The sequence below is a fragment of the Lygodium microphyllum genome, chromosome 24 (genome assembly GCF_053477565.2).
Source record: "Lygodium microphyllum isolate KBCC chromosome 24, Lygodium_microphyllum_v1.1.10, whole genome shotgun sequence".
NCBI classification, from domain to species: domain Eukaryota; kingdom Viridiplantae; phylum Streptophyta; class Polypodiopsida; order Schizaeales; family Lygodiaceae; genus Lygodium; species Lygodium microphyllum.
Window position 1 is genome coordinate 58,533,110 of NC_141158.1, and position 25,937 is coordinate 58,559,046.

The window sequence follows — 25,937 nt, forward strand, 5'->3', positions numbered from 1 at the left end:
GACCAGCAGGGCGGCCTGATGTGATGACAACCAGCAATAGATGATGGCAGCAACAGCTGTTGTCCATGTGTCCAGCACGCACACCTGAAATTGAAGTATAGTTTCTTTCATACACGTACGCTTGAGCAAACAAACATCTGAAAACATTTGAAAAAATTGAAGTATACTATTTATTGTACAATTAATAACATACTTGTCCTGTTGATTTTTAAAAAATAAAAAGTTTCAGGTGCCCAAAATTGAATGCTTTTCTCCTGGTGTGTACAATTTTGATGTTTTAGCTGTAGTTTGTGATGTGTGTTTTAAAATGTATATGCATCATGGGAAAATGTGGTTAATTAAATGTGTACTAGTAGAAACATATGTTCAATTGTCAGGTTACATATGGTTCAGACAGTACCAGTGAAATGTACTTTTTTTCATGCTTTCATACCCCAGTGCATATGCATATCAAAATGGTATGAAAAAACTAAGGGGCGGACGATAGAACCAGGGGAGTATGGGAATGAGGAGAAGGTCCAGGGAGTGGAGAGGATGGAAAGGAGGGTTAGTATCAAAATACATCTTTACTGCCTGTTGGATTTGTATCACTGATCATATGCCGTTGTCACATGACAAGCACATCAGACCCGACACAGCATTGTTTGTGATGCTGGAAATTTCAATCAAATCTGACTCTCTTTTGTGTCACTGAGTGTTACAAAAGAAGTATCATATTTGTATCTTTAGAATATTGTCTTTTGACATTGCAGATCATGCCTGTTTGCATCCTCAGAATGATCATATTTGCATTTTCAGAACATTGTCTTGTGATTTTTTGGATCATGTACCAGTTTGGAAGATTGCCTTTTGAGAACATATGATACAGAAGATGTGTGATGTTTGGATTTTCAGAACACTGTCTTTTGACTTCTCAGATTATGTACCTTGGTTTTATTTTCTTAAAACAGCAAGGACTGGTTCTCAGCCTATTCATTTTACTTTGCTCTCAGACAATGGAAGCTTTCATAGTGATAAGGATATCCGGAGCAGGAGGAAACAGAGTCTTTTTAAAACAGCAGAAACTGCAGACATAGTGAAGGTTCCAAAAATATATTGGAAATTAACCAGCAGAAGTGTCCTAACAATGGAATGGATAGATGGAATTAAATTGACTGACTTAGAAACACTGAGGAAACTAGGTTTTGACATTCAATGCCTTGTTGATCAGGTTTTTACTCTAACAGCATCCTCAGTTTTTGCACTGGAACAAACACAATGGTGCTGTTTAATGGTATCTCCTTCCAGTTAATGTTCTAATGAATATCTTGCAGGGAGTTTTTTGTTCATTGCGGCAACTTTTAGAAGAGGGATTTTTTCATGCTGATCCTCATCCTGGTAACCTTGTGGTAACAAAAGAAGGCACGCTTGCCTATTTTGACTTTGGGATGATGGGTGATTTCCCAAGGAACTATCGAATTGGTCTTATTCGAACGGTGAGACATTACTGGGTTTTCCCAATGTTTCTAATGTGTAGAAGCTCTCAAAATTATCCTTGAATGAATTATCTAGCATGTTGCCACTAGCTCTGTCTGCTGGTAGGGTTGCAGATCTGCAAGTTCTGAGCAGGCTCCCAAACTTGCATGGTCAAGCTATCCAGGCCAGCAGGAATATGAGTTGATTGTGATCATTGCAGTTGCTTATTGTAGTTACATGGTCTGCTGTTTGCAGATACTGTACTAGGTAAATACATGAATTGAAAATTGAAAGTAAGCAAAACTATAGGGAAAAAGCTGAAAGTAGGCAAAACTATAGGGCAAAAGCTTTCTTTTGATAGGCGAGGGGTTGACACACCCCTACATAGTACTTTGATCTTGATCCTCCTATATGCAGATGACATTGTGTTCATACTAGGTTAACTTGAGGGCCTATAACATCACCTTGATGCATTGCAAGTGCTTTGTGCAAACTGGGACCTCATGATAAATCTATGAATCTATGTTTATTATGTAGACTAGCCACAAGTATATATGCTTTGTTAAACATGGCCCTAAACATGTTTTGTTGCAGAATACCTGTGAATATAAATGTGGTGGTAAAACCTAGGTTGCTTTTGTTGGACCACAATTTCACATGAGGAGGGCAATAAAGGACTGGTTGACATGAGGGCATATAGTCTTGAGTACCTTTGAGTCTAGATTTTCTCATATATAGTTCTGAGAGTCAAGGTACAAGGTTCTGGTGATTTGACAACTTGATGACCACCACGCTTACATATGATGCTCCTACACGAGGGTCCAACTTGATACACAGACAAAGGTGGTCTGCAAACAGAGCACATGAGGAGGATGACACACCTTATGTTGCATGGGAGGACTATGGGCATGGTGTGGTGGAGGCCATGGTAGATTCTATATAGGGGATTAAGGAGGAGCATTATGATGAATGGCAGCCATGGGAGTGACCTATGGTGGTGAGGATCTCTAGTCTTATTTCGAGCAACTCTTGGTTCACACACACTAGTATATAGAGCTAAGAGCTGCACCTATTATGATAGATAGCAGCCCTTGGAGTAGTCTTTGGTGGTGATGATATTTGTATGACCTGGAGCAAGGCCTTGGCCCCACATACCATTGCATGCTTAGAGCTAAGAGCTGCACTTATTGTGTGAGGCCTTGTTTGTGATAGTGTGCTTTTGACACTGACTATGAGACACCTCTAAGGATAGGTACTCTAGGCTAGCCTTTGAGCCCTTGTGGCAACTAGCAAGAGATGAGGACTTTGAGTATTGGTATAGATAAGCTGATGTCTTGTTTTTCATTGAGGTAACGTGCAAGGTATTTTCTTTTTCACATTTCACTTCATTACGATCCCATTGATGCTCTTGCCAATGAGAAATTAATTTACTTGACATATCACATGGAGTTGTGGTCAAATGCTATGGTGCTCACTAGTGTTTTGGAGAGGGGGTGTTTGAGAGGCCGTTGGATCATTCCAATCTTTGGAGGAGTCTCCTCCTCCCAACATTGTGCGATGGAGTGGCAATCATGCACATAAAGGTGATAAGGTGAAATGGTGTCACAGTGTAAAAGAGACTAAAGATGTGGGAGACACTATGCTGCTTTGTATAGGGCGGTGGTACTTATTGGAACATCAGACCACAAGGTGATCTATATCATCTTGGCTCTTTTGTGCGTATCAATGGCTCGAGTGAATGGTCCTCAACTTGACTTGTTGCACACCCTCACCTACTCCTAGTGAGAGAGAGCAAGTGCAAGGTTGGAAGAGGGGACATGCTAATGCTCTATCACGTTCCTTGTGAATTTCATACATCCATCACTTGTCATGCCTTTTGGACTTACGAATGCTCCTATCACATTTAATCGAATGATGGATAGCATCTTTGGGTAACATAGATGATTTGTGGGCACTTTATTTATGACATAATTGTCTATTCAAAGAATGAGCAATTTGTCAGGATATGCATCATATGTTAAAAAGTGTAAGTATGTTAGGTAAAAGATGTTGTGTTTATCGCAACGCTTCCATATTCCAGATAGGCCTTGGCAGAGCATTGCTATGGACTTTGTCTTTGATCTTCCTAAGACACCTACGAGGAATGATGGAATATGGACCATTATTCGTAGGTTTAGTAAGCAGGCCCATTTTATTTTAGTGAGGAAGAAGATAAAGGTTGATCATATGACACACTTATTTTTGTAGTATATGTTTAAGTATCATGGGATACCAAAGTCAATAAGTTTGTTTTGTAAGGAGTTGCCTTTGATCTTCCTAAGACACCTATGAGGAATGATGGGATATGGAGCATTATTTGTAGGTTTAGTAAGCAGGTCCATTTTATTTTAGTGAGGAAGAAGATAAAGGTTGATCATAAGACACACTTATTTTTGTAGTATATGTTAAGTATCATGGGATACAAAAGTCAATAAGTTTGTTTTGTAAGGAGTTGTTTGAAAATATAGGTACCATGTTGAAATTTTCTTCGTCCTTTCATTTGCAAACAAATGGTCAATCAAAAGAGACAAATTCCATAATGCTTGTTCCATAGTAACATGGAATGGGGAACGGGAACGGGAATGGAGACGGGGACGGGGTCGGGGAGGGGGGACGGCTAAAAGCAAGGAACGAGGACAGGGGGTGGGACGCGGGAGGGGACGATATATATAAATAGCATTTGAAAATGTATGCATGTGATGTGGTGGATGGATGTGTGGGCATAGTAATAGGGGATGCCCATTTTGTAGCTTCCCCCGCCGTCCCAGTCCCATGTCCATGTTAGAGCCCCCTCTTATGGTAACAGGGGATGGCGATTTATTATTCTTATCCCCGTGGGCCCGTCCCTATTCCCATCCCTATCCCCAAAACCGGTCCCATGTTACTGTGTGTGTGGGTGAATGCATACTACTAAAGAATATATAAAAAACTACCCCCTAAATGACATGCACTTCCACACCCAAAAAAAAAATATCAAAAACGTCCCCTAACAGGAGATGTGACAAGGGGACGGGGCAGGGGATGGCCGGGACGGGGGGACGAGTGTTGGGGATGGGACAGGGGACATCTCCGTCCCATTTTGGCATCCTCATTCGGCCCATCCGTTCGGGACGGCATTCCCGCGTTTCGGGGCCTCGGGATGGCCGTTCCCTATTACTATGGGTTGTTCTCTTTAGATGCTATGCATATGAGCATAAGTCACAATGGAAGTAGTATTTGCCTTTGGTAGAGTTTGTATATAGTAATACCATGTATAGTTCCATTGACAAAGCTCCATTTGAGGTTGTGGAAGGTGGAAAGAAAGTGCCCCATATTTTGCATACAAAGGGTAAGATCTTTGAGGCTGATCCGTACATACAATACTTGGATGCAGCCTATGCAAAGGTTAAGTATGCTCTTCAAAGGTCGTAAGAGAAGCAAAAGAAGGCAGCTGATCGCCATAGACATGCTTTTTTTGCAAAGGGTAAGTATGTGTTGCTGCATTTGGAAAAGGCAAGGCTGAAAAGATGAAAGGTAGAGATAGGTTGTATCCAAAGATGAGTATGAGATACTATGGGCCCTTTCAAGTATTGGAGAGGATCGACAATGTTGCTTATTGGTTGAAATTGCCTCCACACTAGCAGATACACAATGCCTTTTATGCGAGCTTATTGAGGCCTCTTCATGATGATGTGCTTGAGGATGTATTTTTTGAAATTCAGCCAAAGGCGAGTTGGATGAGATTTTGGTGCCTTAGTAAAATGGAAAAAAATGGCTTGGAAGACAATCCTCAATTGTTGTAGCTTTACCTCGAGGCTCTTTTTAGTTAGAGTCCACTTTGGATTTAGGTTCAGTAGAGCAAGGGCCCAGGGCATTGCTTGATGCTCAAGGGGGAGGTAGTACTTCTACTCCTCTAGTGATGGACATCTCTTGTATATGGTGGATCTCGGATGTATTCAGTATGCATCCAAGGTACTGTGTTGATAGTATGCCTCCCATGAAATCACTATTTAGTGTACTAATCCTTGTAGTTTGTATGCATATGGCATATGTTTTACACTTGAAACTCTGAAACTACACTTGTATCAATGTGCATGAGTTTACATTAGCACGCATTGGTATGCATCAATGTATGATCATCAGAGATCGATTACAAGTTGGTGGTTTTGAGCGGATGATCATCAGTTTTCAGAGGTATTCATCTGGTTTGTGGACAACATCATGTTTTATGAAAGCCATTGATAGTTCAGCCATGGTTTTTGCTCATGTTATGCTTTGTTGTGGTTGTTTGGCCAAAAGAGTTGAGATATGCTTATGAGAAACGCATTCTATGGATTTTTGGCAATAGTTTTGGATTCTTTATGAATCTTTTGTTCTCTTTATACTGGCTGGAAATTTTCAGCATGTGTTTGGTAGTAGCATGGTTAAGCAGCTAAGGCCGATGCTGTTTTTACTATGATGCCTTTTGGAAAATTGCAAGTGCAGTATGTTTTGCTTTGGCATATTTTTGTGCAATCGAGGATGATTACAAGGATTTCAAGGGGGAGGTTTGTCACTAGGATTTGAAATTTTGATGCTTTGTGCATTTGATTAAAATTTAATCAAATGTGCAAATGTGATCTGTACATGTGAGATGTAAGTTAATTATTTCATAATGTGAGACCTAAGACCTTGAGATATCAGTTGGTGCCAAAGGCAAAAGTTGCAATTAGTTATACTTAATAGGTACTAGGTAGTACTCGATGTCAGATTTGGAGCAACACCAATTTATTAGCCACTAATGCCACCACCACTAATGTCAGTGGTGACATTAGAGACTAGGCACTAATTAATTAATTAATGCTAACCTAAGGGTCAATAATTGCTTAGTAGCAAGTAGCTTTTGGATTAACGGAGGAGATTAGAGATTGTACTCCATCCCTTTTCAATTGAAGATAAATAGATACTATGAGGGGCACCGGTTTTGGGGCCAATAGGCTATCCATTGTCTAAGGTTTAAGCATTAAACCTTAAAGTGTGCATTTCAATTTTTGTGATTTATTTATTTGCTGTAATTATTATAAAATTAGGTTTTTATCACCCTCTTTGAGAAGGAAGGCTGGTTACAATTTGTGAGAGCTCTCTACATGGGCTTCTCATGCTGGCTTAGTTGTTGTTGGAGCTAGGATTCTCACATCTCAAGTCAAGGTGGCATTGATCTAGTACTCTCATCAACTAGAAAAGGAGGCCCCTTCGATAAAGAGGTTACTATAGCAATCTCTAATCTCCTAATATGTGGGCAGCGGAACATGTAATGATCTTCTAATTTTCTCTAGTCTTAGCAAAGTTGACATGTAATGTAAAGCCCCCTCCGAAGTAATTTGGCCATCTCAAAATGAAGCTGGTGTGAAGATGGATAGAGTTGGTGAGCCATAGGCTAGATGCACATCCATGTATGTAGGTGTTGTTTTGATCCCGAATGGTAGCATAGTCCATTGGTAATTGCCTTGTGGGACACAAAACCTAGTTTTGTATCTATCTTCTTGCTTGAGTAGCAGTTGCCAAAATCCTGATTTCAGATTAGATTTATTGAAAATATTAGCTTTCTTTAACTTTTTAATCACGATAACTTTTAGAGGGATAGAATGACCATAACCAATTAAATAAGCATTTAATGGCTTATAATTGATCACCATTCTTTTTCTTCATTGTTTGTGCTCTTCATGTTTGTTCACATAAAAGGCTAAACACGCCCAAGGAGAGATTGTTGGTTCTATCAAGCCTTTATCCAGCAATGTCTGAATTTCTTGCTTACAAAGGAGTAAATCTTCTTCTTTCATTCCATAATGAACATCTTTAGTAGGCACAACGTTGGGCTTCAAAGGTAGTGAAATAGCAAAAGAAACTCTTTTTTCTTTGTACATGAGTGGATCCTCATGCATGAAAGACCTCAGATGAGCGGAAATCTTTCGGATTTTTGGAGTATACTTCTATTTTTTTGTTTCTATCCATTGTTCTTGAGCAGTAGCCTTTTGTTGAGTAGGAAGTTCGGTAATAGAATAAATGTTGCGATTAATTTCTGGAAGGAGAGGAATGTCAGCCTTTTTTCCTAGATATGATGCTGTAAAGGGTTCGGCCCAAAGAGTATAGGGGACAAGATGTTGAAGGATATCTGTACCAATCAACATATCACAGCTCATCTGCTTTATAAGTTGAATCTCAATAGGTACCTTAATCAAGCTCAACTGTAAATATGCTTGAATTACATGGATCAATGTGACTTTTTTGTTATTGGAAAGTTCTACAATGATTGGGCTTGTTACTTTGATACAATTAGGAGGAAACAATTCATATGGGGCAATAGTGAGACTAGAGTGTGTATCTAGTAGAGCATCTAAATAGAAAGAGAATTGTGGCATATTTCTTAATTGAACACAAATCATAGAAATTGGTCCATTTGTGGTAAGTGCATTAACTTTATGTACCTGTTTGGGGTGAGCTATTCTAATGAGGTTGACAGACTCAACAGAAAAATCTATGGCAGTCATTTGACTTTGTAATTCTGTCAAGATTTCTATCGTACCTTGAGCCAATTGTTTTTGACTTTTAAGCATTCTTTTGAACACCTTGCAGAGAGAATGTAATTCGTATTGCATTTTTGTGAATGATTGTATAATCTCATTTCCTTCATTTTGTGTTGTTTGGGAAGTAGCAGAAAGGGATTGAAGTAATTGGGTTGCAGTTTTGGGATGGTGCATTTGTTCCAAATTATGAGGGATAAACATGTTGGCCTTAGATTTAGTATCAGCACTGAGAGTACCTGGTTTTGGCAAATCATAGGGATTATTGAAGAATTTTTGCCTTAGTTTATCCTTTGCTTTTTTGTCTGAAGATCCTGTCTCAGTGGAATCATCATTGTCATCATCAAAATTGGATTGTGTTTGTTTGCCTTTGTACTTGCGGGAAGAGCCACCAAATCCTGTGGAAGTAGTTGCACCTAGAAATACTTTGTCTTTTTGACCTGAAAAATGTAGAGAGTGTGCATTAAGAGGAACAAATGTGTCAGAATGAATAGAATTGTTGGAAGAAGTATTTTCTAAAGAGCCCGTTTCTTTTTAGTAGGACAATTATTTGCTAAATGTAAGGAACTACCGCAGAGAAAACATTTAAGGTCTTTTTTCTTCTCTTGAGAAGAGTGTTTCTGCTGCTGCGAAGAACATTTATTGGAGGTTTTGGAATGTTTGGAGTGTCTATGACCATGTCTTTCATCCTTATAAGAATGTCTTTGATGTCTGTTAGACTGATATTCTGGTGCATCTTGTCGAGCATATAGGCAAATATGCACCACATTAAATCTAGATAGATAGTCGATATAGAAAGTGATGCAAGCATGCGGATGCTATTGGGTATTTGACTCACGCCTCACTTACGCCTATGCTCATATGGGAGTGTCGGTGATGAGTAGGACACTGGGGCACTTTTTACTCTCGGTAGGAGAGGTTTTTTCCCCCAGACTGATAGTCTTATTGTCATATGTGCTTATGTGCTTATGTTACACACTTATGGGCACTTAGTGTGTGTCGGGTGTGAACACCCCCTACAACCCTAAGGTTTAAGGGTTGTACTTTGTACTTTCTGGTTACACTCTTTCAGTCTATTCTCTTGGGTGTCGTGCTTCACTCTGTCTCTCACTCTCACACTGTCTACTGAATCTCAGCTGCACCTTGATCCTTCCATCTCACATTTGGTATCAGAGCAGTCTGCAGTCTGCAGACTGAAGCTCCCATTGTCTGCAGCCCCCGTCAGTTTCGCCCTGTACCTGCGTGCTTCCATTGCACCTGCAGGAGCCGCCATCTCAGCCAAGCGTGTCCTCAGCCTTGCGTCTGCTCAGCGTGCACAGGGCGCTCACTAGTCTCCAGCAGGCTTGCTCGTCTTTAACCTCCAGTCGCCAGCGCGCAGCTAGCGTGCCTGCTCGTCTTCAGCCTCCCGGTCGCCAGCCTCCCGCTCGTCAGTCGCCAGCCTCCTGCTCGCCGTCAGACGCCACGTCAGCCGTCAGCCGTCAGCCGTCAGCCGTCAGACGCCACGACATGCCATTGTTGCGCCGCCTGTCACCAGCGCGACCTGTCTCCAAGGCCACCCGTTTCCTGTGCCACCTACTTGAAGCCCATTCGTCTGTTTGAAGTGACGCCAGCTCAATTACTCCTGTCCAGCACGTCATCCTACAGTCCACGTCAGGTATTTTTTTTAACAAAAATTTTTATTTTTAGTCCAGAACAAAGTTCTGGAAGAGGAGGTTCATATGTGGCAGACAGAGCACAGGATACAGTCACAGAAAGATTGTTTTGATAGACATTTTGGCAAAAATTTTGGGGATTTTGATATAACAGTGTTGCTGAGCACTGTTTGCATCTTGGGAAGCGTGCATTAAAAGACAGTTTTTGACAGAGTACGCCCTTGCACATTAATTGCAGAAGTGTGTTTGCTGCAATTTCTGGAAATTTGCAGATTTCCAGTCCTTACTGCTTTGACATTGCTCATTTGTCTTTGGAAATTTGTCATCATGGCAAATCAGGGAGGTGATGTCTTTACGTATGTATCCAAGGAAGACAGATTGGACGGAAACAATTACTCGCTATGGTCATTCATGATAAAGAATGTATTAGTGGCCAAGAATTTATGGGATTATGTCAGTGGAGAGGAAATTCGACCGGGAGTTGTAGCTCCCGTTACTCCTCCTCCCCATGGCGCACGTGGACAACGGGGACCTCAGCCCGCTCCACCTTAGCCACTTCCTCCAAAAACTGCAGCTCAAAAAGCTTGGGAAACACGTGATGCACAGGCCTTGTCGCTGATTGCTCTGGCAGTTCAGCGGTCCATCATCCCTCACATTCGTTTAGCATCTTCTTCACGAGATGCATGGTTGACTTTGGAGCATATATTTGCAGGAAAGAATGAGACTCGGATCTCTTTCTTGAAGAAAGAGTTGGAGACTTTGAAGATGAATGAGGGTGATTCTATGCAGGATCACTTAAATAAGATTCAGGACTTGAGGGAGCAGGTCATGAATGTAGATGAGTATTTTTCGGATGCAGAGTTGATATCCACCACCTTGAATTCCTTACCTCCTTCGTACTTGTCTTTTTATACTGCATTGAACCTCACCATGAGGATTGCTGAGCACCCACTCACTTTTATTCAGTTGGTTAGTTTGCTTCTAGAGGAGGAGCAAACAAGGAAAAATAGTGGTGTGGATGCTATAGTCTCTGAGCAGGCTTTTGTGGCAAGACAGAAATGCAAAAATAGCAAGGTGAAAAATGCTCCACAGAGTTCTGGCACTTCGGGCACATCGCAGAATCAGACACAAGGGGGGACACAAGCTAAAAAAGGAAAATGTCATTATTGTAAGAAGCCCGGCCACTATATCATTGAGTGCAGGAAGCGCATTGCCAAAGAGAAGAAGGAGTCATGAATGTCTGTTTCTACTACTCCTTCCATTGCTAGTGAGTCCACGTCCTTTGTTGTGGACAGGGACTATTGTTTTTACACTTGCAGTTATGACATCTCTTGGGCCGATAGAGCACTTAGCTCTACAGAGGATGCTGACACTTGGTTCTTTGACAGAATTTGCTTTCTATTTCTTCTTTGGCACGTTGTGGTTTGCAGGTCACATTTGATGATGACCGTTGCATGGTTAGAGATAAAGAATGCATGACTTTGGTCTTGACAGGATCTTTGTGTCATGGTTTATATGAGTTAGATGCTCTTTCAGTCGATCAGACAGCATACTTGACATCCACTCTTACTCCTGCTATGATACAGGCGGAGTTATGGCATGCTCATTTGGGGCATGTAAACTTTGGCAGCTTGATGCTTTTGCAGTGCACTCAGATGCTGGATGGCTTACCTCTCTTGGAGAGACCTCCTGAGCACTTATGCGAGGGATGCATTTTAGGGAAAATGCATCGTTTCTCATTTCCTCGTGATGTTGCTTTCAGAGCAACAACCAGATTGCAGTTGGTGCATTCAGATGTTTGTGGGCCTATGTAAACCATGTCATTGGGCGGTTGTTATTATTTTGTGACATTCATTGATGACTTTACACGTTTTTGCTGGGTCTACTGTTTGAAAAAGAAGTCAGAAGTGTATGATGCATTTTTGGCTTTCAGTGCACTTGTTGAAAATCAATCTGGATGCAAAATTAAGACTCTCCGTTCGGACCGAGGGGGGGAATACATGTCCTCTATGCTGAATTCTTTTTTGAAGCAGAAAGGCATAGTCCATCAGTATACTACTGCCTATACTCCACAGCAGAATGGGGTAGCAGAGAGGAAGAATCGGTCACTCATGGAGATGGCCAGATGTATGCTGAAGGCAAAGAGCTTGCCTCATAGTTTTTGGATGGAAGCAGTCATGTGTGCTTGCCATATTTTGAACAGATGCCCTACCAAAGCCTTGAAGACCATCACACCTTTTGAGGCTTGGAACAGCCGTAAACCTTCTGCTTGTCACTTTCGTACCTTTGGGTGTCTTGCCTATGCCCATATTCCACAGGTACTTAGAAAAAGGTTGGACAACAAGGCTGTTAAGTGCATTTTTATGGGATATAGCAATGAGAGCAAAGGCTACAGACTCTATGATCTCGTTACAAAGAAGGTTTTTGTCAGCAGGGATGTTGTTTTTGATGAAAAATCAGAATTATCCTTGGCTGGTTTCGACACATATCAGGCTGCCCGTGATGTTTTTGAAGGGCTGCTGCCCATTACTTTTGGTGATTCAGCTGGAGCTTCAGAAAATGAACCTAATGTTCAGCCAACTGCTCCTATGGAAAGTGTAGAAATTCAGCCATTGGCTGATCGGAATATTCAGCATAATGCTGAAACTGAAATTCAGCAAGAGCTTGCACATAGTCAGGAAGCTAGACAGTTACCTAGATGGTATTTGCAGACTATGCAAGATAGTCCTTTGGATGCACCCATGGCTGGTCGTACTAGACGACAGACTCGTTTGCATGATTCAGCACATACCATGGAGTGAGTTATGGCAGCAAATACTTTTGATAATGAAGAGCCTGAATGTTATGAGGATGCACAACACAGTGTGCATTGGATGGCAGCAATGCAAGCTGAATTAGATTCTATTACTAAGAATCAAACTTGGGATTTGGTGTCCTTGCCATTTGGGAAGAAAGCCATTGGAACGAAATGGATCTACAAATTGAAAAGGAAAGCAGATGGATCCATTGATAGATACAAGGCACGGCTTGTAGCTAAAGGCTACGCACAGAAAAAGGGCATTGATTATGAGGAGACATTTGCTCCTACTTCCCGTATGACGACCATCAGGTCTATGATTGCTTTGGCTGCACATTATGGTTGGACAGTGCATCAGCTAGATATCAAGTTTGCATGTTTACATGGGGAACTTCAGGAGGAAGTTTATGTACAGCAGCCCATTGGTTTTGCAGTTGAAGGCTCAGAACATTTGGTATGCAAGCTCAAAAAGGCACTATATGGTTTGAAACAAGCTCCTAGAGCTTGGTATGCCTAGGAGCTTGGTATGCAAAAAATGGATGCTTTCTTGCTTGGTCAGGGGTTTCTAAACAGCTCATCTGAGTCTACCCTTTACGTAAGTAAAGAAGGGGGATCTATGCTGATTATATGTCTTTATGTTGATGACCTTTTGCTCACTGGAACACATGCTGATCAGATTTCAGCATTCAAACAAAATTTGCAGCAAACTTTTGACATGTCTGACTTGGGAGTTTTGCATTACTACTTGGGTATCCAGTTCATACATGATGCTCGAGGTATTGGGCTATCACAGTCAAGGTATATTGGGCAGCTTCTTGAAAAGTTTGGCTTACAGGATTGCAAGCCAGTTTGTACTTCCATGGAACCTGGACTAAAACTGTCATTACATGATGACAGTGATTTGTTTAATATACATACATATGCTCCTGCAGTTGGATGTCTTATCTATCTATGCAACACTAGGCCGGACATACAGTTTGCAGTTTCAGCTTTGAGCAGGTATATGCATCAGCCACGTATGTCACATTGGCAAGCTGTCAAGCGTGTTTTTCGTTACTTGCAGGGTACTCGATCTCTTGGGTTGCTTTATGCCAAGGGGGGACCACTGCAGTTACATGCTTACAGTGATTCTGATTGGGCTGGTGATTATGATACACGTCACTCCACTAGTGGCAATTGTTTCTTTCTTGGCTCTTCTTGCATTTCTTGGCTTAGCAAGAAACAATCCACTGTTGCCACATTGTCATGTGAAGCTGAATACAAGGCAGCTTTTACTACCACAGTTGAATGCGTATGGCTTAGACGCTTGCTAGCTGATTTGGATGTATCTGTTACGGAGCCTACTCCTTTGTTCACTGACAGTCAGAGTGCCATTGCAGTGGCACAGAACCCAGTGTTTCATGCTCGCACGAAACACATAGAGATCCATTATCACTTTGTCAGAGAGAGGCTACATGCAGGTGATATCAGCCTTGTCTATTGTCCTACCACCAGTAATGTGGCAGACATCTTCACCAAAGCTCTTCCTCGTGACAAATTTGAAGCATTTCGCGATGCTTTAAATTTGATATCCTTTGGTGGCGGATGATCCTTGTACTCTTGATCACTCTTCACTCCAGGGGGGTTTGTTGGGTATTTGACTCACGCCTCACTTACGCCTACTCTCATATGGGAGTGTCGGTGATCAGTAGGACATTGGGGCACTTTTTACTCTCGGTAGGAGAGGTTTTTTCCCCCAGACTTATAGTCTTATTGTCGTATGTGCTTATGTGCTTATGTTACACACTTATGGGCACTTAGTGTGTGTCGGGTGTGAACACCCCCTACAACCCTAAGGTTTAAGGGTTGTACTTTGTACTTTCTGGTTACACTCTTTCAGTCTATTCTCTTGGGTGTCGTGCTTCACTCTGTCTCTCACTCTCACACTGTCTACTGAATCTCAGCTGCATCTCGATCCTTCCATCTCACAGATGCTGTGTGTAGATCAAGGCAAGCATAAATAAATGAATTAAAGTATAAATAGTCAAGGAATGTGTGACAACACATGCCATAGGTCACCACATGTGTTGCATAAACACATTAGGTGCAAACAAGTAATAAACCGATATGATCAAGCCAAAGAATGCAACTCACCACATGAGTTGTAAAGAATACATCAAGTTGAACGAAAACGTAAAGTTAGCACAACAATGCATCAAACTACCATTAATCATGAACTAAGAGAATCCCTTGAATCAACCTAAACTTTTGATACCATGTTATAAGAGCAATACGACACAACAAAATAATAAAAGGGACAATGCAAAATTTAAATGAGAACACAAGTCCACTATAGGAATCAAAGAGTACGATGTTGAGTGCCATCTCATAAGCTTCACAAGCTCCTTTCCATAGCAAGAATTTGGTACAAGGCTCCATTCTTGGAATGGGAGGAACAAGAAATGAAAAATAGATAATATTTAAGATTTTTAAAGTAATTTTGCATTAAACAACTTCATAAGTATTCAAAGACACTCTAAAAGTACACATTAAACATCATACTGCATAAGTGGTGCCATTATATTACAACTAGTTGATGTCGCAAATAAGACTTGGGTACATAGTAGTGGACATAACCAAAAAATGTTAAAGTTCTAACGATTAAAGCTTCAAAGACTTGAGAGCCATAATTTATAAATGTTTGAATGCTGAGTAATATATCACAGCATAATGAAAGAGTGAATGCCCAAGTAGCAAGACCAATAGTACGAAAAAAAATTAGAGTCTAGGGTCAAGACTCAAGACTTATGAGTCATAATCGAGACTAAATAGGGAGTTTACACTAATGTATCGAGTAATGAGTACTCAAAAAACTATCAATAAGATACATCTATGAATGCAAGCATTGACATGTCAAGCATATAGTCAAACACGCACCACATTAAAGCTAGATAGATAGTCGGTATAGAAAGTGATGTCAAAATAAGTGATGCAAGCATGCGGATGTCGTGTGTAGATCAAGGCAAGCATATAGAAATGAACTGAAGCATAAATAGTTAAGGAATGTGTGATAACACATGCCATAGGTCACCACATGTGTTGCATAAACACATTAGGTGCAAACAAGTAATAAACCAATATGATCAAGCCAAGGAATGCAACTCATCACACAAGTTGTAAAGAATACATCAAGTCGAACGAAAACGCAAAGTTAACACAACAATGCATCAAACTACCATTAACATAAACTAAGAGAATCCCTTCAATCAACATAAACTTCTGGTACCATGTTAGAAGAGCAATACAACACAACAAAATAATAAAAGGGACAATGCAAACTTTAAATGAGAACACAAGTCCACTATAGGAATCGAAAAGTACAATGTGGAGTACCATCTCATAAGCTCCAGAAGCTCCCTCTCTCCATAGCAAGAGTTTGAAAAGTACAAGGCCCTATTCTTGGATTAGAAGGAACAAGAAATTAAAAAATAGATACAAATTAAGAATTTTAAAATAATTCTGCATTAAACAACTTCATAAGTATTCAAAGACACTCTAAAAGTACACTTTAAACACCATATTGCATCAATGGTACCATATATATTATGACGAGTTGTGATGTTGCAAATAAGACTTGGGTACATAGTGGACATAGCCAAAAAATGTTAAAACTCTAATAATTAAAGCTTCAAAGACTGAAGAGCCATAATTTATAAATGTTTGAACACTGAGTAACATATCAAAGCATACTGAAAGAGCGAATGCCCAAGTGGCAAGACCAATAGTACACAAAAAAATTAGAGTCTATAGTAAAGACTCAAGACTTATGAGTCATCACTCAGACTAAATAGGGAGTTAAGACCAACGTATTGAGCAATGAGTACTTAATAAACTACCAATAAGATACATCATACTAGACTTTGGTACATCATACATTATAATGCACCCACCAATCCCCCTTCCTCGGGCCCAAAAACACAAAAATAAAAAAGAGAAACCAAAGATCCAAGAAAAAAGTCCCAAAAAAAGAAAATATTGAAATGGCCATTTGCAACATGGAACGGGAGGCTAGAACGGCCGTTCTTAATGTGGAATAGGAGGGTTGGAATGTTCGAAGCATGAAACGTTGTGGAATAGCTGGCATGGAACATTCCAGTCTACCTTGAGCATTAAGAAACAACGTTTCAATCTTAGAAGGCCTCATTCTGCCCATTCCATATTGCTATATTTGGTACTCCAATCTCTTGCAATCTTTGCATGAAATGTGCTCAAGGTAGTGTGTCAAATGCTTTTCAAAAATCTACAAAGCAACAATAAATACTCTTGTTTAAAGCTTGGTCCTTCTTAGTGATTAGAGTGAGTGTGAGGATATGATCCAATGTGGTGTATCCACAAGTAAAACCAATGTGCTCTTTTGTTCTCGTGTTGTGCATTTGAGTCCATACATTAAGCTCATGCTCCAATATTGATCCATATTTTTTTGCCAATGTGTGGCCAATCATGATGGTCCTGTAGTTACCAGTGGTCAAAGGGTCGCGATGAGTGTGATTATAGTATGGTTTGACAGTATTTGAAGGAATCCTTCACATATTGCTTTGTTGAACATAGATGCCAATATTGATGCTAGTGTGTCACATGCAAATTCAAAGTGCTCTACCACTAGACCATCCTCATCTTGTGCCCTCCCATTTTGTAGTCTATAGATCGCCTCTCTAACCATCTTATTGGTTAAGGACTACCATATTGGCCTATGGGCTTGTGGGGGCTACATGGGTGTCTGTCATGGTACATAATAAAATTGTCCCCCCATGATGGAGCTAAGTATCGGGTGATGTAATTTGTATGGGGGGGTTTGTAAAGAAAATACCCTAACACAGAAGCATAAACAGAAACCGTATAACAAAGCACAGATTGATAAAAGAACACAGTTAGGGTTAGGGTTAGGGTAACTCAGAGACAATGAACACAGTTAATAAATGAAATGATATGACTACTAATAATACAATGCTCATGCAGCAAACACACTATGCAGTGAATGAATACTGAACCTTGAACTCGTGTATCTGAAGGATCAAGGTAGGGGTAATGAGTAGGAGAGTGTGTCGTACTCCGAATGGATTCCGAATCGCAACAAGGCAGCCTCCGGATGTCAAACACCAGCAAACGCAGCAGTGAGAAGCTGGATCTGATGCAGACAGCAGTGAGGAGAGAGAAAGACTAAAAACGCAGGCAGCAGGTGAGAAATACTAAAAACGCAAGCAGGACAGCCTGCAAGAGAGAGAAAGACTAAAAACGCAGGCAGGACAGCCTGCAGAAGAGAGAAAAACTGCAGCGACTGCAGCAGGAGAGAGAAATCTGTTAGAGCGGCAGCTGGGGCCTGCAAACGCAGCAGTTTGCTGACATGGCAGGCTGTACGACAGCAGTGCAGATGATCAGCAGTCAATCGCCAGGCAGAAACAGCAGCAATCAGTGCGTGGAGGGCTGGAAACAGGCACCATATTGTAGGGAATAGTGATGGACAGCAAGGGCTGACATGTCCTCCGCGAACGGGGTGTGGGCAGCAAGCTGATAACACCTGAAACCTGCAAAAACGAGATTCAGGGAAGAGTGGAGGGCTGGTTGCCAATTTATAGAAAATTAGGGTTCTAGATCCTCTCCCACTTAACTCTCTCGATCCGCTCCCCGTTTTAGGGTTTTGGCTAAAATAAGCCTAAAATAAGCATGTTTTGGGGCTGTTTAAGTGGCTAAGAGCAATTCTTAGTACAAAAAGGGTTATCTCTCGTAAAACATTCTCCATGCTCTTTTGCTATCTCGTCCCAAAAATAGTTGGTATATCTTTGTCTCGATTTTTGTTAGGTAGTCTTGCTTCTTCCACACAAGGCATCTGAAGAGCATCCTTGTAGGAGAAACATGATAAGTGTAGCAAACCCTCTTCGTGTGAATGATACGAACATATACGGGGAATAGGCAGATCAATCCCCTAATGGTATCAAGCTGAGAGCCTTGCGAAAGGCTTCAAACTTCTCTCTAGAGGGAGCTTTCGTAAACACATTTGCTAAGTTGTCCTATGCAGAGACATAAACCAAGTCAATCTCCCCTGCATGGAGCCTCTCTTTGACATAATGATAATGCACCTCAATGTGGTTAGTGTGAGCATGAAAAATTGGATTCCTTGCAATTGCCATGGCACTCTGACTGTCAGTGTAGATAGGAGTGTGTGGCTGCTATCCCATACTAAGATCGACCAAAGGGTGTTTGAGCCATACACATTCCAATGTAGCTGTAGGCTGACTTTTGTAGTCCATGAAGGGCTGACCAGCATGTTCAGTGAATATCACATCTCTACTAGCAAAAATTTTGTTGGTGGAGTGTTGGCACAAGCGGTACCCTTTACTTTGTGCACTATAACCAATGAAGATGCATTTGACACTATTGTCTTCCAATTTATGTCTTCATGATTGTGGCACTAAGCATATGCCAAGCAACGAGAGACATGGGTATGTGACATGGTACACCATTGGTTTCTTGCTATTCCAAGCCTCATAAGGCATATAATCAGCCAATGCTTTAGTTGGGCTACGATTCAACACATACACTGTACACATGATAGCATCAAGCCAAAACTTTGGAGGTAGCTTATTGTGTGACTGCATACAATGTGCCATTTCCATCAACATGCGATTTTTTCTTTTAGCCACATTGTTTTGTTGGGATGTGTAAGGCATAGTACATTGATGGATAATGCCCCTTTCAGCCAAAAAGGAGTTGAACTCCCGTGACATAGATTCCCCCCTTGATCGGTACGTAGTGTAATCAACTTGCATCCACTGCCATTTTCAGTGAAGGCCAATATAGTTTTAACGCATGCAAACACTTTGGATTTATGCTTCAAAGCATAAGCCCAACAATGATGAGTCATGTCATCAATGAAGGCAACAAAGTACAAGTGTCCTTCAATGGATTTGATATGCATGGGCCCACAAACATCACTATGCACAAGCTGTAATTTTTCATCAGCATGTGAAACGAGCCTTCCTTCAGTGGTGGATGGGTGGTAAATCCTTGATTACAACTTAATTACAATAGCAAACAATAAATGCAAATATGAAAATACAAATTTACCTACTGACCTTGCACAATGCACACCTAGTTGGCCTCAAAATTGGCGTCCCTTTCGATATTTCTTTAGCTTTATTAAAGAAGAAGTTGATTTACAATGGGATTCTCCCGATCTGCTTCGCAATCCAAACTTCCCTTGCTGTTCAAAGTGATCAGCAAGTCTTCAATCTGATTTCCCCTTCCCACTTCATAAACGATGGAAATGCCCCAAATTCAATGGTTGGCTACTCCTCCACCTCAATTTAACTGAAATTCACCTTCAGCCCTGAAAAATTCAAGTCTTGGGGCTTCCAATTTTTGGCACGCTTCCCAAGGCTGCTGCTAAACCCTAATTTCAGCTGTAAATTAGGGTTTATAGTAGAGAAATTAGCAATTTCTCAGCCTCCAAGGGTCCAAATGTTGAGATCTTCGAAGCAAGGTTGTGAAATGGTTGGGAGATGAGAGAGAAATGTGTAAAGAGAGAAAATTCAGAGTTTTGTCTTGAAGAATGATTAAAAATCAGTCAAATGCAGTTGTTGCCCTACCACAACAGTATTAAATGCTGTTGCCTACAGTTGAGACATCCAAATTAGTTGTCACCTTGTACTTGGATGCAATTGCCCAGCTATGAAGGGTCTGAATCTGCAATCGCCTCCTCAAAACTCACTCGTGGTTGGTTGCAATGGCTGAAAATAGGTTGTTATGGGTGCTCACAGCTCTCCCACTTTTGCTACAGCAAGAATGACCTCTTCTTCAATCTTTTATCAACTTGTATGGACAAGTTTGCCAAGTGGCAGCCTTCCCAAATGGTATTTCCAACATTATCCATAATTAAATATTAATTTTCATCCTTTAATTACTGAAAATTAATCTAATAATTATTTGGGTGCCCAGAATAATAATTTGATTGGCCAATAATTAAATTGACTAGACATCTTCCACTCCCGAGTCTCTCTATGCCATCTTTTACCTTTAGATCGGCGTCATGTACCATTAAACGCCACATCTCTAGTGTCACCAACTGACACTTATGGCCAAATGAATGACCTAGGCCAACAATTGACACCAGATACCACCAAGTACTTGTGCAACAGAACTTATAGCAACTTTGGCCTTTGACATCTCGTGATTTTCTTGGGTCCCAGGCTTGTAAATTTACTCTAACCCGAGTTGCACCTCACGTGTGCAACATTTACTTAATCATGTGATTAAAAATTAATCCACATGTTAAGTGAGGTTTCAAAAATACATGTCCTCATGACAGCACGCATAGTACCACCCTTGGCAAATGAAGCACGATGCATTTTGCCAAGTACACAACCTTCACATACATTGTGATTAGGTGTTTTCAGTAGATGATAGTACCTGCAGAGAGAGATCGAGCACCTTAATTTTGCTTCTTAGGCATAGCAAATTGTTATAATTAAGATGAACGAACTGAGCATGCCATAACTGAGTGTTATCCAAAATGGTGGCATCAATATGTTATGCATACTTTGATGCTCTTGTCTCATATAAATCAAGCTGATAGAGTCCATTATACAAAGTACCGGTGACAATGAGGGTATCCCCATAACTATTGTCATAGACATTGTAACGATCCATGTGGAATTTAACCACAAGATTAGCACATGCAATGGCTGAAACGGAAAGCAAGTTTTTCTTTATGCCTGGTACATACAAGACATTTTCAAGCCTAATAGTTTTCCTATCCATTGCAATAATGGGAATCTGACCAATGCCTTGAATGGCATATGAAGCATTGTTTGCATATACAATTGATCCCCCCTTTTGTACATTTTCATATGATACAAACAAGCCACGAAAAGGCATTATATGCTTAGAAGTACCATTGTCAAAATACCAACTGCTGCAAATTTCAGCAATTGAAAGACCATGCTTATGTGAAGAAGGATCATACGAACAATGTACAACAAAGGCATAAGTTTGACCAATGTCCAAGCTTGCCAAATGTGCGGTTGCATCCTTTGCATTTGCTGAATTTTCAGCAACACTCATGCCCAATTGTTTCTTCTTTTTACTTGCCATCCTCTTTTTGCATTCTTCAATTACATGCCCCTTCTTTTAGCATTAATTGCACCTCTTTTTCTTAGCATCATCACCCTTGGTGATTGAGGAGTCCATAGAAGAAGCTCTTTTGCCTTTTCCTTTGGAGTTTGAGCACTTCCATGACTTCCCTTTGTTACCTTGTTTGGCTGCAAATGCTTGATTATCCATACTTATATTAGAGTGATTAAGACTTGATTGCTCTTGTTGCAACAATAGTGATACTAATGCATCAAATGTGTAAGCATTAGCATTTCCCTTTGCAAGTAAACAGAGTGTAGTGACAAAAATCTGATAAGTATTAGGTAGACCAGCCAAGACGATAGATATAAGGGATACATCGGCAATGATTTTATTAGTATTAGCAAGCTGCTATGTAATGTCCTTGACAAGTATGCGGGATAACTTGTCTCTTACATGAAAGTGCAATCAAAGGATGAGCTTCAACATCACGCCTATTCCATTTCAATTGATTAGCTGTGGGAGGTGCAGGAGGAGTTGGAGCTGAAGATCCACTAGTGATTGTGGATGAGCCAAAAGAAACTATGACATATTGTGTAGCAAGGTGTGCAGGCCTAGCTTCTCAACCACATATATAATCCCAAAGTTGCTTGGGAACAAGTATATGCTTCATCATGTGTGGCCACATGGGATAATTAGAGCCATCTAATTTGTTCGAGTCCCCAAACATATTGAGCAAATCATTATGCTCGGCCATTGCTTGTTGAAATTTTTGGTTTTTTTATAACATGTTGCTGTTCAAAGTACAAATGCAATTGTAGCACAATAATATAGCAAAGAAAAGACAAAAAAATCACAATCTTTCAAAAAGTTGATGGCATGGATGAAGAATTTTCAGTTGAAAGGGCTCCAATGTGAGTGAATGTTGATATAGAAGGTATAATTGGCCTCAATGTTGATGAATTTGGGAAAATTTCGCAAAATCCCTAAATTTAATTAGTGAAATTTGGTGAAATTGGAGCTCGAATGTGAAAAGCCCCAAATTTTGATGTAGACCGAGCAATTTTTGAGCATGGATTGCAAAATCCCCAAAATTTTGGTGAGATTCGAGGTTTTTAGGCAAAAGTCCCAAAATTCTAGAAGAAAATTGGGGGAAATTTGGATTGGTTGTAAAATGCCCAAATTTTGTGCTTCGCAGGGATATTGCACACAAACATGAGCAATTTAAAGGGCTGAATGCTGATTAAGGCTTGGAGAGCATAAATATCTAAATATTTTATTCCCTTGATTGATCGAGCATGCTAAAATGGCGCTTGATAGGCAGCGTGACATGGCAAGTTTGACGGGATAGGGCGGAAAATTTGACGGTGCAAATTGGAGCTGTCGGTTTGTTGGTGATGAGCTACAGCTGCCAGCTACGTGTTTGATGCTTGGCGAAGGCTAGTGAATTTGGTCAACGAATTGTCAACGGAATCATGTATGGGGCTTAATGTGACAAATGCTGACTCAATGTAGCGTGTCAGGGATAGGGAGGCAAGCACAGGAACACATTAGGTGTTGTGGGTCAAGGAGGTGATGTGGCAAGGCATTGGGCTGCGAGGTCAGCAAAAGGGCTGCAGGGGTGATGTGATGTTGCAATAGGATGTAGACTATGTGTAGGCTGTCAATGAAGATATGCAGTACATAGTTGACTGAAAGCTGCAGGTAGACTGAGAGGAAAAGAGTGGAGCCGATCTCGAGGCTCAATGTCGGCAATGGCGTCGCGCGAGCAGGGTGGCAACTGAGAGGTATGGCTCTGATACCATTGTTAGGTTAGGGTTCAGCAACACACATGCACACACACTCACAGTGAACAAGTGAGCAACAAGAGAGAAGAGAGTGCTGGAAGGTCTTATCCACTATGTGAGAACGAATGAAAGTACAATCCCTAAGGTACTAAGTACCATACCCACTAACGGGTGTTCACATGGGCTAAAAATCCTTCTCCAACTAGAAGGTAAAAAGTCCTGCGAGATAAGGCAGTGTTCCCACCGAAACTTAGAAGGAACACGATAAATGTAACACCATCTTGCAATAAAAATGTAGGTCCTGTAAATGTAACCCCCGATATACATAGGATCTAGCATACTTAATCATATCCCTCCAAGAATAAATGAATATCGTGTTTGCGTCACCCAAACTTGTGTGGTATTAAACACCATCACCTTGGTTTTTTGAAGGTTAACGATTGATCCTCTATTCATGCAAAGTACTTGCAATGCATCCATGTGTCATGTAAGCCCTTGGTGGAGTCCAGGATCAATACCAAATCACCCGCATACAACAAGATGAGTATCTATATGCCAGCCAAGCTTGCACCTGTCCTCCTAATCTATCCACATAATTTGAGAGCTCATCAACATAATCATCAAAGAGAGTAGGTGAAAGTCGGCATGATGTTGGAAAGCCCTCTTGGAGCATGTACCCACTATGTCACAGACTCATGATACGAGGTATAAATCTCCCAATATAGATCCTTTGGAATGCCAATATCTTGTGGTTGCTGCATGAGCTTGGCTAGGGGACATACGTCAAATGCTTTGCAAAATCCACACAGTGGCAATAAAACCTCCTCGTGCTCTACCTTTTTCAATAAGAGTGTTGAGGATCAATATATGATCAAGCATAGTAAACCTCTTTGCATGTGCAAGAGAGAGAGAGAGAGAGAGAGAGAGAGAGAGAGATTAATGCCTTTTGAGGCCGAAATGGGTCTATGGGATAAAATCATGTACCATAATGATTGTCGCTAGACATCAAAGTGTGATGTACCAGAAGGTAATTAGTAATATATGGTGCAAAGAAGATAAAGTGATGTACAAAACAATACCCATGTAGGGATTCAATAAGAAGCTAACGAGGCATATCTATGCAATAGTATGTGTGCAGTTGTATGGCTGAATATGATAAATTGATAATTAGCTCCACCTGGTGGCGTTGGTGGGTAGAGTATGTTGTACATCCCTGATGAGGTAGTATGGGGGTAGCATGTGGATTGATCCCTCAACTCTATTTGATATTCTGCTCGTGTCGCTAGCAAATCCCCCTCGTCTTTCTCTAAGGTGCAGCTTGTGTTTGGTACCCCTGTACCCATGGTCAATGTGCTGCTCTAATCTCCTTAGTTCTTTGGACTGTCACCACCTTTTTGTGCAGGTGTTGTGTGTGTGGTCAATGTGTGGAAGAAATTGGGGAGCTGTGATTGTCTCTCCCCTCTACTGTAGAGTGATAGCCTATAGCAATGTTGTGTGGAGCTTTTGAATCTCAACTAGGAATGGGCCCAAGCAACGCTAATTTGGGGCCTTCATGACTAGTTTGAGGGAGGTGTCCTCTCTTGATAGTGTGGGATACTTATCTTGGATTGTAGTGCAGGCTCTACATCTGCATATGTACTTCTTGCTCCCTACCTCCTCTTGATATAGTCTATTGATTTGCTTGGCTTTGGGGATGCGAGCTGCTCTTCCAATCTCAATCTCAAGTTGATGAGAGGAAATCTTGAGTTGGACAAATGGTTACTCTCATCTTATGTAGCATATATATGTCTAGTTATCTAGGTCTCTCAATGAGGCCATCTATTGTAGTCTTCTTAAAGTGGTATGTGTAGTATGAAATCTTTAGGAGAAGGGGCAATTTGGGTTAAATGCTCTACATGTAGTTGGTAAAGATTTTGTCATTTGATGAGGTTCCTCTCAATGTGAGAGAGATGTACGCAAGGGGAGTTAGGGTCATATTGAAAGGGGGGGGGGTTGGTTTTGGTCCATGTTAATCCCATATCACGTGAGCCACTGCTGATTGGCACATGCCACGAGGTCTCATGTCCTACTTGAGCTAGTTGCTTGGAGGCCTCAAATGCTAAGTAGTTAGGGTGTCCGTCGCGTACTTTGTGTATGAAGCTGATGGTTTGAAAAACGCCCTCCAACATCATAGGGGGTGCATGAAACTGTACTCTAATGATTGTGTTGTATTCATGGTTTGTTGTGGATCATACATGAGAGCATGATGATTTGTGGTCTCTCAATCTGTGTCCATAGTGTATAGCCAGCTTAAGGGTCCAAGGAGGTGCACCATACATCATAATTGGTATGACCAATGTGTCAAATAGCCACCTTTGTGTGCGGGGCTTATGGAAGTGCACTTGGTGGCACTCTCTCTCTAGCATGGCCAATGCCACATATCCTTGTGGAAGTCGATCTCTGGCTATGTGTGCCACGGTGAATCTCCCAACGGATGTAGAGACTGTGACCCCTAAGTAGATGTATGAGTCCACAACCTCCATCTGTTGGGCTCCTAGAGTAAAGATTGATCTCCCCTCCTTGG

General features: G+C 41.0%; 1 protein-coding gene across 4 annotated transcripts in view; it reads left to right on the forward strand.

The window, feature by feature from the left end:
- The window catches only part of LOC148015134 (Protein kinase superfamily protein), a 112,527-nt gene that overhangs the window by 41,815 nt on the left and 44,775 nt on the right, over positions 1 to 25,937 (forward strand). For all 4 annotated transcript variants that reach the window (XM_087665570.1, XM_087665569.1, XM_087665571.1 and 1 more), the window contains 2 exons: positions 993 to 1,210; positions 1,314 to 1,475. In XM_087665570.1, the coding sequence (XP_087521696.1) occupies positions 993 to 1,210; positions 1,314 to 1,475 (380 nt within the window). The remainder of the gene's footprint in view (positions 1 to 992; positions 1,211 to 1,313; positions 1,476 to 25,937) is intronic.